The sequence below is a fragment of the Pocillopora verrucosa genome, chromosome 10, assembly GCF_036669915.1.
Source record: "Pocillopora verrucosa isolate sample1 chromosome 10, ASM3666991v2, whole genome shotgun sequence".
Classification (NCBI taxonomy): Eukaryota; Metazoa; Cnidaria; class Anthozoa; order Scleractinia; family Pocilloporidae; genus Pocillopora; species Pocillopora verrucosa.
This window is the reverse complement of record NC_089321.1, coordinates 9,942,034-9,957,134: the sequence shown is the minus strand read 5'-3', so window position 1 is coordinate 9,957,134 and position 15,101 is coordinate 9,942,034. Positions and strand designations below refer to the sequence as shown.

General features: G+C 38.5%; 2 protein-coding genes across 3 annotated transcripts in view; both read right to left on the bottom strand.

Annotated features, from left to right (window-relative positions):
* LOC131799231 (collagen alpha-2(I) chain-like) overlaps positions 1 to 10,451 on the bottom strand; it is a 46,214-nt gene extending 35,763 nt beyond the window's left edge. Inside the window, exons 1-8 of one of the 2 annotated variants that reach the window (XM_066173747.1) lie at positions 10,037 to 10,451; positions 6,160 to 6,720; positions 5,249 to 5,277; positions 4,397 to 4,435; positions 3,232 to 3,285; positions 2,343 to 2,495; positions 1,067 to 1,138; positions 279 to 323 (exon numbers count right to left, since the gene is read on the bottom strand). In XM_066173747.1, coding sequence (XP_066029844.1) covers positions 279 to 323; positions 1,067 to 1,138; positions 2,343 to 2,495; positions 3,232 to 3,285; positions 4,397 to 4,435; positions 5,249 to 5,277; positions 6,160 to 6,720; positions 10,037 to 10,178 — 1,095 coding nt within the window. In that variant the 5' untranslated portion in view covers positions 10,179 to 10,451. The remainder of the gene's footprint in view (positions 1 to 278; positions 324 to 1,066; positions 1,139 to 2,342; positions 2,496 to 3,231; positions 3,286 to 4,396; positions 4,436 to 5,248; positions 5,278 to 6,159; positions 6,721 to 10,036) is intronic. The other variant, XM_066173748.1, reaches the window with a different exon arrangement.
* Positions 10,452 to 11,588: 1,137 nt separating this feature from the next.
* On the bottom strand, positions 11,589 to 14,821 carry LOC131799233 (TGF-beta receptor type-2-like). Its single transcript, XM_059116944.2, has 4 exons — positions 14,534 to 14,821; positions 13,959 to 14,103; positions 12,811 to 12,938; positions 11,589 to 11,845 (listed from the first exon to the last, which is right to left on the bottom strand). The coding sequence occupies exons 1-4, from the start codon at positions 14,819 to 14,821 to the stop codon at positions 11,723 to 11,725; spliced, it is 684 nt and encodes a 227-aa protein (XP_058972927.2). The 3' UTR covers positions 11,589 to 11,722.
* Between the last annotated feature and the right edge of the window lie 280 nt (positions 14,822 to 15,101).

The following is a 15,101-nucleotide window of genomic DNA, read 5'->3' as shown; positions in this document are numbered from 1 at the left end:
AGAGCAGTAAATGTGGCTAACATTTATTTCTGTACAAGGTATTCCAGGTTTCAAAACTTTTGAAATACACAGTGAACATGCAATTTGGAAGTAAAATGATCATACATGATACAACGGGTTCAACAAATGGGAGGAAAAGGGGATAAAAAATTCCCCACTTCCCCATACCCTGCTCTTCTCCTCCCATCCCCCCACTGCAAAAATAATACACTGAGATTAAAAACAGTATCAAGAATATCTTACTATACTGATGTCTGAGTGTAAAGGGTTTAACCTACCTCTGGCCCTGCTATACCAGTAGGTCCTATTGAACCACTGGGACCCTGAAAATTAATCCAAAAAGTAACTTAAAAAATTGTAAGTGATCATAGACCACTTTACCATTCTAAAGCCTTTAGCCCCCAGAAGTGATTAGCATCTAACTTATCCCTATAATATCCATATATTGTCAAACAAACAGGTATTACAACATAGCTAGTAAATTTGTGTAATCAAATTCAATTGCACAAGCGTGCCTCATATTCCTATTGTGCACGCTCATGACGTCAGCAAAAAATCCCTTGAGAAAAAAATTTTCCATTGGGTCAAAAATGTTATAAAACAATTGGTTCATATGTCAGCTGTGTGTTCATTGAGATATGAAGCACTTGGGAAGTTTGGAAAGCACTCAAGAAGCTAGAGTTGCTCTCGGCTACACCTCAAGTGTTACAACCGTACAAGGTGCTACTTTTAACATGCGTGGTCAACTGTACTGTGGGCACATCAATGCCACGGCTTTGTTCAGTAGTCCAGTGGTCAGTGCACTGGGCTCCAAGTCGGACGACCCGGGTTCTAGTCCTGGCTGGGGCAAGGCATTGTGACCTTGAGACGCGCAGGAAAAAAAAAATGCGAGCTCCACTTTTAGGCTTGGCTAAATCTATATATTATCCAGAACACAAGTGAATAGGAAAGCAATACAGCAGTTGGTTGCTGTGATAATACATTGACTTCTCTCAACAACTTTACCAGGCTGCATATTTGAACATGAGAGGAGAATCACTATGACAATCATGACACCATAACTTACATCTGCCCCTTTTTCTCCTTTAACTCTTCGAATTATTCCTATTGGTCCTTTGGCATCTTGGTTATTACTTATCTTAAAAGATACAAAAAAATTAACCCATTAATTATAATATTACCCATCAGGCTGTGTCTAAAAGACACACTGGTGCACTGAAACCAAGTAGTCCATCCAGCCACATGCAGTTTACCGATGGCATGAAGCAATTAAGCATTACTACTCCCCCTGAATGGGATGCAAGGTTACTCCACTCTCCTTTCTCTACCCCCCCCCTTCCCCCCCATTTCAACATGATCCTCTGACAATCCAGCAGCTCCCGTTTAAACTCATGGGTGGAGAGAGCCACTGTGTCAAGAAATTTTTTCAGAAAGCATTCAAAGGTTACAAAATTTTTGCATGTGACTTTTGTTTGAAAAGACAAAAATGAGTTCAACATTGAATAATTTATCCTAACTTCACTTTCAGTTGAAAACCTATACATATAAACATGCACTATCTAAGTGGTTAATACTTCATGAGATGCAAGGTTACCCCACTCTCCCCTCCCCCCATTTCAACATGATCCTCTGACAATCCAGCAGCTGCCATTTAAACTTGAGGGTGGAGAGAGCCACTGTGTCAAGAAATTTTTTCACCATAATTACATCCACAATTAAAAACTTCAGATAAAATCACCATGAAAAAAAAACTGATTCTATAGACCTCTGACTAATCAAGTATGATGTCAGTAATGTAAGTTGCAGACCAAGTTTTTTTTCTGCTCGAACTACTGGGTCGGCCTGGGTTGAGTTGCACCAAACCAAAGATAGTCAGTCCTTGTGTTTTTTTTTAAGAATGCAGCTCTTGGAAAGTAATGGCACATAGTTGTTAATCTATTCTGCCTTCTTTGCATGCGCCTACAAGTTGTCATGTTCCTTAATATAACCAAAAAGGGGAAAATCACACTCAGCTACTTCTTTTCTTGTGTACAGTCACACTCTCAATTTAGCTTGGGTAATGAGTGAATACATGCCTATTCATATAAATTTTTTCAAAAACTCTCAACCATAAGTTAAACCCCCACTAATTGTCTCAAACTTTGCTCAACTTTAATTTTAATTTGTATAAAAATTGTTTGGCTTATAGACAAAATTGATTGTAGACCCCATTTCCCCAATGCTCAATACTAATCATTAGGAGAACTGCACAATTTGAAACTTTAGAAATTAAGCACCACAAAAAAAAACAAAAAAACACCTAGTTTCAGATTACACAGTAATTCACAGATTGACATAATTACCTCTCCAAGGGAAATTGGGTCAGGTCCACCTTCATCTGGACCACCACCAGGTTCACCAGGAGGGACTGTTATGATGGGCCCTGGAGGTCCAGGAGGTCCTTGAAGTCCTGGAGGGCCCTGAACACCTTGAGGACCATCTGGTCCATCAGCACCCTACTCACATAAAAATGGTTGCATTAAAACTGACAAATAAGTAATAAATAAGTAATTGGTTCAATTGGTACCCAAGCTTTCTATGCAAGGATAATATTATGCTATTTTAATCATTATAGGGTTTTTCACAACTAATTATAGTAAAATTAAGTGAAAAGGAGCAGGCTAAAGATGGCAGACAAACCATTTTTGCTGGCTACTGCAACTCTCTTATTGAATGCTGTTCTCACAAAGTCCCTAAGCTCTCTATAAGAGGATAATTTTATAAAGCTTTGTAAAGGAGTTTAGGCTCTGCTCTGTAACTCCATAAATAATATAGCAAATAAACTCTAACCTTCAAAAAGGGTAGCTTTTGTTATTTTTGTTCTCTGGTAGTGATTTCAAGCCATTTTGTTGAGATTTAACTATTATTAACTATAGTGAAAACTTGACAAAATGCCCTCAAAATCACTTTTCCAAGTTGTCATATGACTTCCTAAAAGTTGGAAAGTGGTTACCAGAAATAACATTTTGGTCCTTCAAAAAAACTATAACTTAAAAAAATTGATACTGACATTGACATTATTGTTCTCTTTATCATTATTTTTGGCAAAGATTTTTATAAGCTTAGAGCCTGAATTTTACAAATAATCTCTCTTTGTCGTCTTTGCTTGTACAGCTTTCCACTCTCCAGGCAAACAAATTTTTAAGTTACTTATTCATCCTTTTTAAATAATACATGGGAAGCACTCCATACCGAATCCCCTCTCAGACCTCCTGGTCCTGCATCTCCAGTAGGTCCTTGATCTCCCTAAAAAAATCAAAATAAATCATTGTTAATTTTGTGCATACATTATTAGCTTGCATATTTTCTACATCAATCAATTAATCCCAAGTAGGAAACCATTCAGGGACTGAAAAGGACACTCCAGATTCAGGCCTTGAGTTAACCACTTCACTCCTAAGATCATTTTTTCTCATTTCTTCTCTGAGAATTTGGTATTACTTTAGACAATGTCGCTTGGTGTATGTTAAAGCAAACATTAAGTTCATGAAAATAAAGGAAATTATTGCAAACTCAAGATTGAAGCACTCGATTATTAGACTTATCAATAAAGGGCAAAATTACTGAGCGCTGATTGGTTGAGAGAGAGGGCATTTTTTCTTAATCTAGGGCATTTTTAGTAATCAAGAGAGGGCATGATTACCTGTTAATGATTGGCTAATCCGTTGCATAATTTTGCCCTTTATTGATAAACAAGTAATCCCATGAGACCTCATACTATTAAGGATTAATTGCACTTGAGTTTTCAAAATTTTCCAAATTGCCCTCGTCGCTTCGCGACTCGGGCAATTTTGGAAAATTTTGAAAACTCTCGTGCAATTAATCCTTAATAGTACTTGGCCTCATGTGATTACCTATACAAATTCCCCTTGTAAATACCATCGGAAATGTGTAAACAAGAGTACTGAGAACTTGAATACTGATGTTAGGGCGTAAATGGCTCAACTGTAAAGATTAACCAAAATACCTTCAATTCAAAGATTAGAGAATCTTTGAAGTGCACTCGTGAAAAGTTTTAATCTTTGAAAAACGCGAAATTGATTCTCACAAAGTTGATTATTATACCAGCTAGATACTACATATGTGTAAAGGATATAACATGCTAACACAAAATAGTCCTTGGAGCTAACTGAATGGCAAAATAATCCGCTAAATCTAAAGATTTCGCCCAGTTAGACTCTATCCCTGAGCGACCATCATAACTTGCACAATTTAGATACACTGTAAGTAGTCTTATACAGCGTACTAAATCAGTTGAAGCTGCTGAACATGTGCCTGCATTCGCCGACGCAGAGAGTTGATGCGACTAAATATATTCACTGCGGAGTAGATTCACAGGTAATTAAAATCCAGCTACCTTATCTCCTTTCGGTCCAGGATCGCCAGGGGGCCCAATCTAAGAAAGACAAAATATTGAAATTAGACCAAAGGTTGCGAATGTTGGATGAAAAATTAGCTGAAGGTTAAATGGCATCCATCCAGGCATGTCCCGATTGTGCCCGTAATATGCTGCAAAGTTGCTCACTAGAATGCTAAAAAGCTGCTTTAAAAAATTGCCTAAAAATTACTAAAGGTGCCACCCAAACGTCTTAAGTTGCTATCCAAATGTCCTGATGTTTTTATATAAACGTTAATTGGAGGAGTCGGTCGTAATTATGGGCAAAAATTAGAGATTCATTAATCGTAACGGAACAAAACACATGAACCATGTGGCGTCTTACAGAACGTGACGTTGTCAACTGACAGGTTATGTGTTCAAAAGGTCGGTAATCATTCAATAAATTTGCATAAATTGAGTCCTTTATGAAATAGTTGACTTTTTCGTATTTGATGTGTGCTCTAAACCTAGATTTTGTGAAAAGCTGCTCAAAGATGCCAGAATCGCCAAAAATTGTTCCAAACACCTAAAATTGCTTGAAAGTTGCCAGGCACAATGGAACAGGCCTACAGGCCATTAAGCAATTTTGGCTGTACGTATGAAAATCAAACTACCATATTTTCTCAATTAAACGCCCATGGCATTTTTTTAAACATTAATAGTTTGGACCTTGGAGGAGGAAACATCTGGTTGTTAAACCAGTAGGTTTTAATCCAGTAAGAGAACATTATGGCATTTAGCAAACAGAAAAAATTGAAACCACATGGAAAGATAATTTGTACAAATTTTTACAGTATCTCTCCAACAGTACAACAATTAACTCATAGTTACCCTTTGAGGAGGTAACGGAGGCTGGTCAGCTGTACAAAGAAAACAAAAAAATGCAAAACATGCATACAATTAGAGTCTTATAAGTAAGAGAAAAATAAACAAAGTTGATAAACTTTTGTTGTGAAAGAAGCACTGGTGTTTAATTATTTACGTATAGCATGCATGGGACAAAGTTTCTAATAGGAATTTATGCCTTAGAGAAGAAAAAAGGCAATCCAAAGTGTTTGATGATTGTTTCAAATTGTCCTTATCCAAATTAGTAAGGTTTCCAAGTTATTAAAGGTTTAACCACATCAAAAAGAACGGAAAATAACAGAGAACTGTGGAAGTTTGTTTCAAACACCTCTTTCACAAATAGCATGCCTCAATGATACTCATTTATGTTGTCAAAATTGCATTTGTTTTTTAATCACAGCCCGACTGCTTGATTTCCAGCCATTTAAGCCTTTAACTCCCAAATTGATTTAAATGTAACTTCTCCCTTTAATATCCATGCATTACCCAACAAATAGGTAATGAGAATACTCAAACTTATCAGTTAGAAGATCTAACACCAAATTCTCAAACTTAATTTGCAAGAAAATGTGTAACAGCTGAAGGGAAGAATTAAAATAAGATTGTTGGTTAATAGGCATGCAGCCAGGTTACTGAGTTGTTTACAAAATGACACATCTATTATTATTATTATTATTATTATTATTATTATTATTATTATCATTATTATTATACTGTTCTTTTATTATTATTATTCCTCAGTCAAATTTTCGGAACATTTGAAGACAATCTTTGGAATCTAAAAATGCAAAAAGGAGTAAATTTTCATTCATACTTTATGACAGGAAAGATAAAAATTCCATCATTTCTTGACATATTTCTCAAAGCCCAAAGACCTCGCTGAGAGTAAGACCAACCTTGGCAAGCAGACTGCTTAATGTCTTCTATGACAGTGCCCAGGTCTGAGAAGTCAGCTGTGTAGACGTTGCTTCGGCTTCCAGCCATTTTTATCAACTCTGCTTCATCATAATTTTGTCCTACACCAATGGCAATTATAGTGGTCCCCTTTGATCTAAGTGTCCTTGATGCCTCTTCAATGGAGTCTGTGGCTTTGCCATCAGTGATGACTATGCAGACATTTGGTATGTCAGACCTATCTTTACTGCTTGTATAGATTTCTGTGGTGGCCAATGAAATGGCTTTCCCCGTGAATGTACCCCCTGAGGGGTATGGAATTTTGTCAATGGCCCTTTCAAGAGATGCTAAATTGAAGTAGCTATCTAACCCAAAGACTTTTTTAACATACTGGCTAGAAGAGTAGATCACGGCACCAACATGGGTTTTGTCTTCTCCAATGTTGAATCCCCCTATGATTCTTTTCACAAAGTCCTTCACCTTCTTAAAATTCCCTTTTCCGGCCTGCTCAATACTTCCACTGCCATCAATCACGAAGGTCAAATCAAAATCTTTGTCACATGCTGTTGGTAAAACAAGCAACACACTCATCATTTCAGGGGGGATCAGCGAGTTGAGTCGCCTATTTAGCCAGAGCTTATCCTGGTTTTTGTCGCATGAAGCTCGCAGAAGTATTCCCAATCCCCCTGGATAGGATTTTCCATCCAGCCTTTATATTGTCTGCTTGCCAAGGTGTGCAACCTCGTCATTCTCTTCTTTTAAAACTTTCAACACCATTGCATTAGAGGGTAGGCTGGTAACTTCCCACGTGAGCATTGATCAGGGGTAGGGGGTCTTGATATGTCCCAAATCCCTTTCCCCCCGGTACGATAAATTTTTCTTGATTCAGTTACAAAAAAATCTTACTCTTTGCAAAATACGCTATCCGAAGAGAAGCGGTATGACCCAGTTCAAGAAAGATGTGTGGAATTCACTCTTGACCATAAACCTCCCCTCCCACCTCTTTGAAAAATCCTGGCGACGTCACTGTTGCTACAGAATAAATTTGAAAGCGCCTCGTTCAACGCGCTTAGAGAGCTGCCATTTCTTTTTAGACAGTTGCCATGCAGAAATTGCGATGCCTTAGCCAGGGGCAAACTTCCCATGCAGACAGGACACAAAGTTCTTGGCTAACCTAACCCATTCCGCTACATCAGTATGCAAATTCTCCATACATTTCCTAAGGTGCTAACAGGGAGAATTTTTATAACAATCAAAAGCTTCTTTAGTTGGTGATTATTTCTTTTATTCTTGTAAACTCAAAGTGTGATTCATGGGAGATATCACGAGGAGAAATTAGATGCTAGTCACTCTTAACGTTTAAAGGATTAATTCTGGTTACCAAGAAAAGTTCGGCTCATAGTGGTCTGTGATATCTTTCGTTGAAAAACATTAAGGAGCCATGGCTGATTTTGACGAGAATGAGTTGTGTAAAAGTTTTTTCGGTGCGCAAGAAACAACGAAGTCCTGCAGAATTAAATAAGCAGGATACTATTAAAACTCACGTACGAAAAGAAACATAATCCACGTGAAACATAAAATAGCTGTTTCTGTTAAATTTTCGCGACACGTTTGTTTCGAGATTGTGAGGGTGGCAAATAAGCTGTATTCCGCTTTACTCAAATATTGCGATTTTACGAAAGATTTCTCTTTTGAACCATTTAAATTAAATATTTTTGGAAAGACAAAGTTTTTGTTACCAGAAGATGTCTCATAATTTGTGCTTGAATAAAATGATACAATCATTTGAAAGTTACCATAATGGTGAGAGTGAAACGAATGGAAAATCTGGTAGGAGCGTAAGTGAACAATATTTAAAAACAACATGTTACTTGGCCCTTTGTCTACACGTAGTGAACGGTTGTCTGGGAATGATTCGTCTTTAATCAGTTGATTACAATATTCATATACAGACTGGAAATTCTTGAGGACTCTGAAGAAAACTGGGATCGTTTAGAAACAAGTGTAACGAGTATGTTAACGAATGTGTTGATATAGGAGAGTTCTCATACAGTTGAGTTACTTTTACGTTCAACACTTATTCACATCACCTTATTTTAACAGAATTTAATCAATAAAAAGTGTGACTTCTGATTGGAAAACTATAAATACTGGCTTTTGCACTTCCCTCTCTTAGATAAATCTCAATTTCTACCGTTCAATGACGGACTGGTGTCTAGAAAACCAGAATTGTTTTTTTGCGTTCTTATAGTATAGATGTACTGAACTTTAAACTATCAATAATTGATTAACTTTTCTCGTATTCATGGGTTTATAAGTTTTATAGCCAACAACCCCTGTGAGGCAAATATTTCTGCAAATACAGCTCTTTTTAGACGAAATTGGATTGAAATAGGTTTTAAAAGTAATGTGAGGTTTTTACTTTATTCTAAAATTTAGAAATATGTAGGTGCAGCGAGTGTTTTTTTTTTACCAGGGACGCGCTGTTCTCAGTTTTTGTTGGCGACAGGAATCCATGATTCTGATGTAACACAATCAAACCAGTACTAGAACAATACTCCTTTCTCGAAATTTGTGAACCAAACTTAAAAATCGATCAAAAAGAAAAACAAATCCATATTGCGAAAGTACGTAGCACAAATTAAAAAAAATTTCAAATCACTGGAACTCACATAATCGGGAAACGACATTACGAAATTGCTCGTCTTCACAAACTTTTGTAAAACAAGGATTCATGAATATAACAGCCTTCTGTCTGTATTTTCCTAGCTGGAAATTTTTTCTGGCTGAAAAAACGCCTGACTGAAATAACGTCGTAAGATTAACCCTAAGCAAATGAACTTCGGCTTGTTATTTGCTGGTATAATTCTCGTCGCGGTAACTTATAGATGTATAGTGAGTATTATTTTTAGGAGACAGTTTGCAGAAAATGCTCTATTGTTAAAACTGCTGGACGCAAACCATTGCCGCTTGCTACACGTATCAATTGACCGTTTTGGATTGAAAATATTTATTCGCATTCTTTGTGAACCTAAAAGGCTTTGAAAACTGTTAAGAAACATTCCCTAGCGGGTAGAATTTTCAGCATCTCGCTTTGAATTCGGAGCGATCGAATCTTGCACTTGACTATAATCTTTCGTGATAATTTTTCTATCGATTGCGTGAGTTGGATTTAACATATTAGCTCTTTGATACATAACTTGGCATTGAAGTTATGAACTTTACATTCGTTTAACCGTCTGTTGTCTAAACGCTGGTCTCAATTTCGTCTCAATGTTTATTATTTGAGCCCTATTCACTGTTTACAACTAATCATGGAACCTTTCGGCGACAGAGAGCAATTATAATGTATCCAACCCAACAATGCCTTTTGTTTCTTCATTTGTACTCGCGCTTGAAATAAGCTAACAGAAAAACCTTCCAAAGAAATGCATTCTGCACGTAAAAAAACCTTCGGAAAGCATATTTATCCCTTCCATTTCAGCTTTTATTGTCGAAGCTGCAGAATCCATAATCAAAATTCCTCAATAGATTTTTGTTTTAATAAAAGCAGCCTTTGAGTGCGAAACTTTCCACATTGCATAATTACATTTGTAAAATAGGTAAATTTGGTGAAGTTTACATAATTCACTCTCATAATTGTCCTCCTTGTCTTGTAGGGTTTTTAATGTAACTAGCAGTAGTTAAACAAAAAATATTTTCTTAGTTTTCAACAATCTAAGTGATAATTGCGAAGGTCAACCATTTCATGGCATTTCAGACACTCACTAAATGTTTAAGCCGCAGAAATGTGATGTGCATGCAAAGAGCTGTGTATCTACGAAGATGCATACTGTCGTAATTCACAGCAATGTTGTTTATTAAACCGGCTAATCTTACCTTCTTTTCCTCCATTTCCTTCTCCTTCTCCTCCTCCTTCTTCTTCGCCTCCAGGAGCGGTTGTTTGGGCGTCCACATCGTTTAGAAGACAAACTATGAGGAGGAAATGCAGAATCAACGACAGGTTGCTTTTAGAGACCATGTTTGACAGACAGATCTCCCAGAGGATTCCTTCGTGGTGCAAATTGCTCGTTTACTGCATAACACACCAGCGAAGAGCCCGACAAAGACCCGTAACTTTCGGAAAAGACGAACTTCACCTAGTGAAACCTGCCTGCTGGTGAAACAGAATCTGCGGGCTCGGTGAAGGAATTGTGAGGCGCATTCATGCGGCGATCAAATGTCTGCTAGAGCAGCCTCTGAATGATGTATTGTTTTTGTGGCTTAGCTCGTGACACGAGAGATACAGAAAATCCTCTATGTCGAACAATTGCGTGCTTTGAAACTGGGTACATGCAATGTCAAGGGTCAGTTAAAATTGAGATACTTTTTAATCTGAATGATCTCTTTGTCACGAAAGGAGATGATCAAGAACGGAGTGATAGGTATTGGGAAATTTTAAAACTTTTCGTGTAAACAGACTGAAGATTACTGTATTCATGCCGGATGCGTTGCACCAATGTGCTCTTACTGTACATTAGTTGTCAAGGTGTCTCTAACTTCACGTGTTTGAACGTTATTTAATCACGCGATGAAACTGCGTTTGTGAGCTTGTGAACTGTGTCATTAAAATTCCTTTATACTGATCGGTGAAAGGCGTTTTATCTTGCTAAAATGACTCTGCAATGGAATCGATGTTTCTCTACTCTTTCACTCGCCCTGAGCAGAGTTTAATTTGAGGTTAACTCGATGTGATCACATTTTTCTCATTCCAGTTCGTTACCTGAGCAATCCTTAACATTTCCGGAATTGGAGATTTGTTTGACATAATATTAGGGACAGAAAATATGGAGAAAGAGTGTGCCGTTACTAGGATGACAACTTTCTTGTAGCTATCGGAAGTCTGCGCTGGCTTGCGTGACTTGTTTTGCGTAAGTGCAGAAGTTGTTTGCGAGAAGGCTCTCATTAGCGCTGCAGGACACGCCTTTCTCCACCTACGGGAAGATTTGGAACGAGTCATCAGAGTTCGGTAGAGGTTAGCGGGGGACCTGGGACGGATAAACATTAGTGCTGGAACCCATACCCCTTGCAAACCTCTCGCCGGCCCGGCCCGGCCCGGCCCGCGTAGCAGAAGGCTTTATATTTTCAAAGAAGCGCCCGTGCCGAAGCGCTAAGAATGAAGACCAGCTCGCAAGCCACTCTAGAAGGGTCGCGCATGTTTTTTTCTAGAAGGTACGATTCCTTAATTTCCTTTTAGCTCTCAAAATTCGTTCTTGGTCAGCTCTTTAAAGTCAAGCAACACCTTGTGGCCACAAGTTATGGTCTTTGTTTCGAATACATCCATATTTATCTTTTAGACACTTCAACTTATTTAGTTTGGTTCGATCGTTTAGTGCAATCGAATCATTAATCTATTATTCACATTTATCAACTGTTTGTACGCCTTGCAGACCTGTGTGCCGCAATCCGGCGGGGAAATCTTGTGTTATTGGCTAAGTAAAGGTTCTAGAAAGTCTTAATAGGGCTGCACTTGTCCAGGAGCAAAATTGGGCTCGCCTGAACGTTTCAGGTTCATCACAACCTTTATCACGGCGCATGTGCCATCGTTAGCAGTTCCTTGAGTCTCATTAGAGCACAGTCTGCCGTGAGACGAGCCTCGGGGTCTGGATCCCAACATTCTTGTACTGTCTGACAGAACATTTTTAATCCCTATGTAATTGAAAGATAATAAATTATCAGTAAATACGATTGTTTAGTCATTTACAAATGATAAAGGACTTCCGGCCAAGTTTTAACTGCTTCCAGAGCAGTACGATTTTATAAAATTTCATGATCTTATTTGGCAGAGGGAGACCGGAAAGGAACAGTCAAAAAGCAAATTATTGGGGAGGGGAGGGTGATGAAGCTGGTGGATTTTGACACTCTGATCTTACTTTAATCCAAAGTGATGAAAAACGAAAGAAGAAAATGTCATTCTGCTATATGTAAAAGATGGCACCAAAATGTGGTCGACGGTTAACAAAAAATGGCACACCAAGAGAATCATTTGTGAAAAATTCAAATTTTCCCCATAGCGGTAGTAATAATTCAAAGAGGAAGAATTGGGTTTCTTTACCTTGATCTTTAAATTGATTGAACGCTACATGTACTCTCAGTTATTAATTGTTTTTGTTTTGTTTTTTTCAAAGTCTTTCCTTACAATGCTGTTCAAAGCAAAGAAAACAGTTTTAATTGTATAACGAAAGTCATCCGTATTTATTATAATAGATCACGGGAAATGACCAATCAGAACTCGCGTAATATTCAGTCCACTGAATAATTAACATATAGATTCCATGTCGCCGTGCGTTCGTTAAGTAATAGATCAGTGCAGACATCAAAATAAGGTCAGAACTAAAAAGAGGCACAGGAGTGGGTAGCTGCGTGTATCACCGATGTGCTTGCCACATTTTGGCGTCACTCGGTCATCTATAACTGTACAGACACACGTCAAAATGGAATCTACTTGTTTTAAATGATGAAAATGCAAAATGTTGTCAATGGTGACGTCATCTACGCCTGTGTCTTCTAACAGATCATGAGTAAAAGCCAATCGAAAAATTCGTGTGTACAAAATCAGCTTATCATACAAACATTGTTAGAGAGTAATATTACATTCTGTGATCAAACCTTACCTCGTGGCTAGTGCATGGAAATTGTGGCCTGCACTGCTTTAGGGCAACAACTTCAACCATAACACTCAATGTTGCATCGGAATCAACCACTTCCCCAAACGGTAGCTTATAGGAACCTGGGCTATGATCTGAAAGAAAATGGACCACAAGATTTCCTTTTGTTTTCGATAACAGTAAAAGAACCACGTGCAGTCAAACTCGGTTTGTAATTATACGAGTGATTCATATGCTCGGAGGACCGTGAAGCAGGAGTCTGACTTACTACTCACGAGAATGATCACGGACAGAGTTGGACGAAACAACGAGAACGAATGGCGCGAACTTTCAAATCACACAGGCATGACGCTTAAAATGTCCGTTTACATTTTCCAATTACAAGCATGGCTTGCGCGCTATCTTATTAATAATGGTAATAGGACTAAGTGGAGTCCAATTCGGTTTGCAAACATAGGAGTGACAAAAAAAGCGGACGACCACTAATACTTAATAATGGCAATAGGACTGAGTGAAGTTCGATTCGGTCTGTTATCATACGAACGATAAACAAAATCAGACAATTCGAAGCAGAAGTCCGATTTGTCAATCACGAGTATGATTATAGACAGAATTGGACGACGTCACACAAAACAAATACATTTAGGACAAACATCTCCGGTACAGACAATGTCCTAAGTAAAAAATTCCTCCATTTTGAAAATTCCCTGGCTTTTTTCCTTTTTTTTTTCAGGATAAGTGGTTGTTGTTATGGTTATTGTGATCAATTCAGTGATTGGTGGAGTAAGTTGAATGGACCTAATATGATTGGCTGCTTTAACTGTCCGATTACAGGTATCCGATTACAGCCAACTGTCCAATAACACTGTTCGATTAAAACTGTGCAGAATGATTAGAGAAAAATAAAGCAGCTGATGCACCAATCACATTTGAGGAAATTGTAAAGGCTATGATTGGTGCTGAAATCGGGTTACTGACCGATAACACAGCCTGTACCAATCACTGAGCTGGGTCGTCGCCCGAGACCGCCATCTTGAAAATCGAGAACGGGACAAATATGCCCGAAGACAACATCGTTCTTAATTGTTTTTTTTTATTTTCGATTTAGGAAAGAAAATTTGCATGTTCAGCATAGGCTTGAAAAGTTACCTTACCTGCAACTGCGCACCGTGAAACAATCTCCCAAAGCACCAGTGCCATAGAATAGACATCCATTTGTTTAAAGGTTTCTGTGCTGTCCAGGTCAACCGTGGTTAACAGTTCCTCAGGGGACATGTACCTGTATGTGCCAACTTGCATCTGTCAAAGTCAGATGAGCAGCAATTTGTTCTGAGTTAGCCGGAATAACAAGATATTGTACATCTTTTTTCCTAGGAAGGCCCTGAGGACGAATTTAAGTACTATAAACTCTCTAAGAGACCCTCATCTTGAAATCTGAACTACCCTCCCGTCTCTCGCCCATAAGCCCTCTCCTTTCCATTCCGTTCTCCTCAAAAACTACAAAATATAATATTTATTGCCATTTGTTAGGGTTTTGAAGTAGTCTCGTACCCAGACCTTCCATGGCCAAGTGGTTACAGTTGCACGGTAGGATCTGGGTAGGAGATTGCCTTGGTAGTTGGTACACTACGCATGGAATTATGGGAGAGTCTTTTTACCCAAACATAACGCACTGCACCCCAGTCACCCTTCCTTCCTCCTTCAGGCACTCTTTAATAAACCTCCCTACCTTTTCGCTTCCATCTTCGATACCACCCAGAGACAAAGCCAAGCCAAAGTCGGAGATAACGCTGGTTCCATCTTTCCTCACCAAAATGTTCGTGCTTTTTAAATCCCGATGGGCGACAGCAACTTTCGCGCGACCATCGGGAAAGCTTTCCGATTGAAGAAAGGCAACTCCGTTTGTTATACCGCTGGCCAAGAAGATTGCTTCATTCCAACTCAGTGTTTTCTTCAGCAGGTATTCTCGAAGTGAACCATTCTCGCAATAATCTATGGCTAACCAAAGTGGTTTCATCCTTTTTTCTCCCAGAGATCATTGTAAATTAGCTTAGAAATATTTGGATGATCTCCAGATAATAACTCGTAGATGACACGCTCTTTCTGCCAGGACATTTGGTTGCCTCTAGATAAACCTTGACAGCAACAGGCTGTTCTTTAATGCGACCCTTCCAAACAGTATAATATCTTCCTTGGGACAACACTTTCTCTAAGCTTACAAGCCCTCTCTCTCCCACATCTTCCATAGTTTCTTTGAGCATCCAGTCCGGTCACAGAGGAAATTTCAACCTGGTCTG

Coding starts and splice junctions, on each gene's coding strand:
- LOC131799233 (XM_059116944.2), bottom strand. CDS start 14,821: ATGAAACCACTTTGGTTAGCCATAGATTATTGCGAGAATGGTTCACTT. Junction 14,104..14,533: donor TCGAAGATGGAAGCGAAAAG/GTAGGGAGGTTT, acceptor TGACTTTGACAG/ATGCAAGTTGGCACATACAG. Junction 12,939..13,958: donor TTCACGGTGCGCAGTTGCAG/GTAAGGTAACTT, acceptor ATTTTCTTTCAG/ATCATAGCCCAGGTTCCTAT.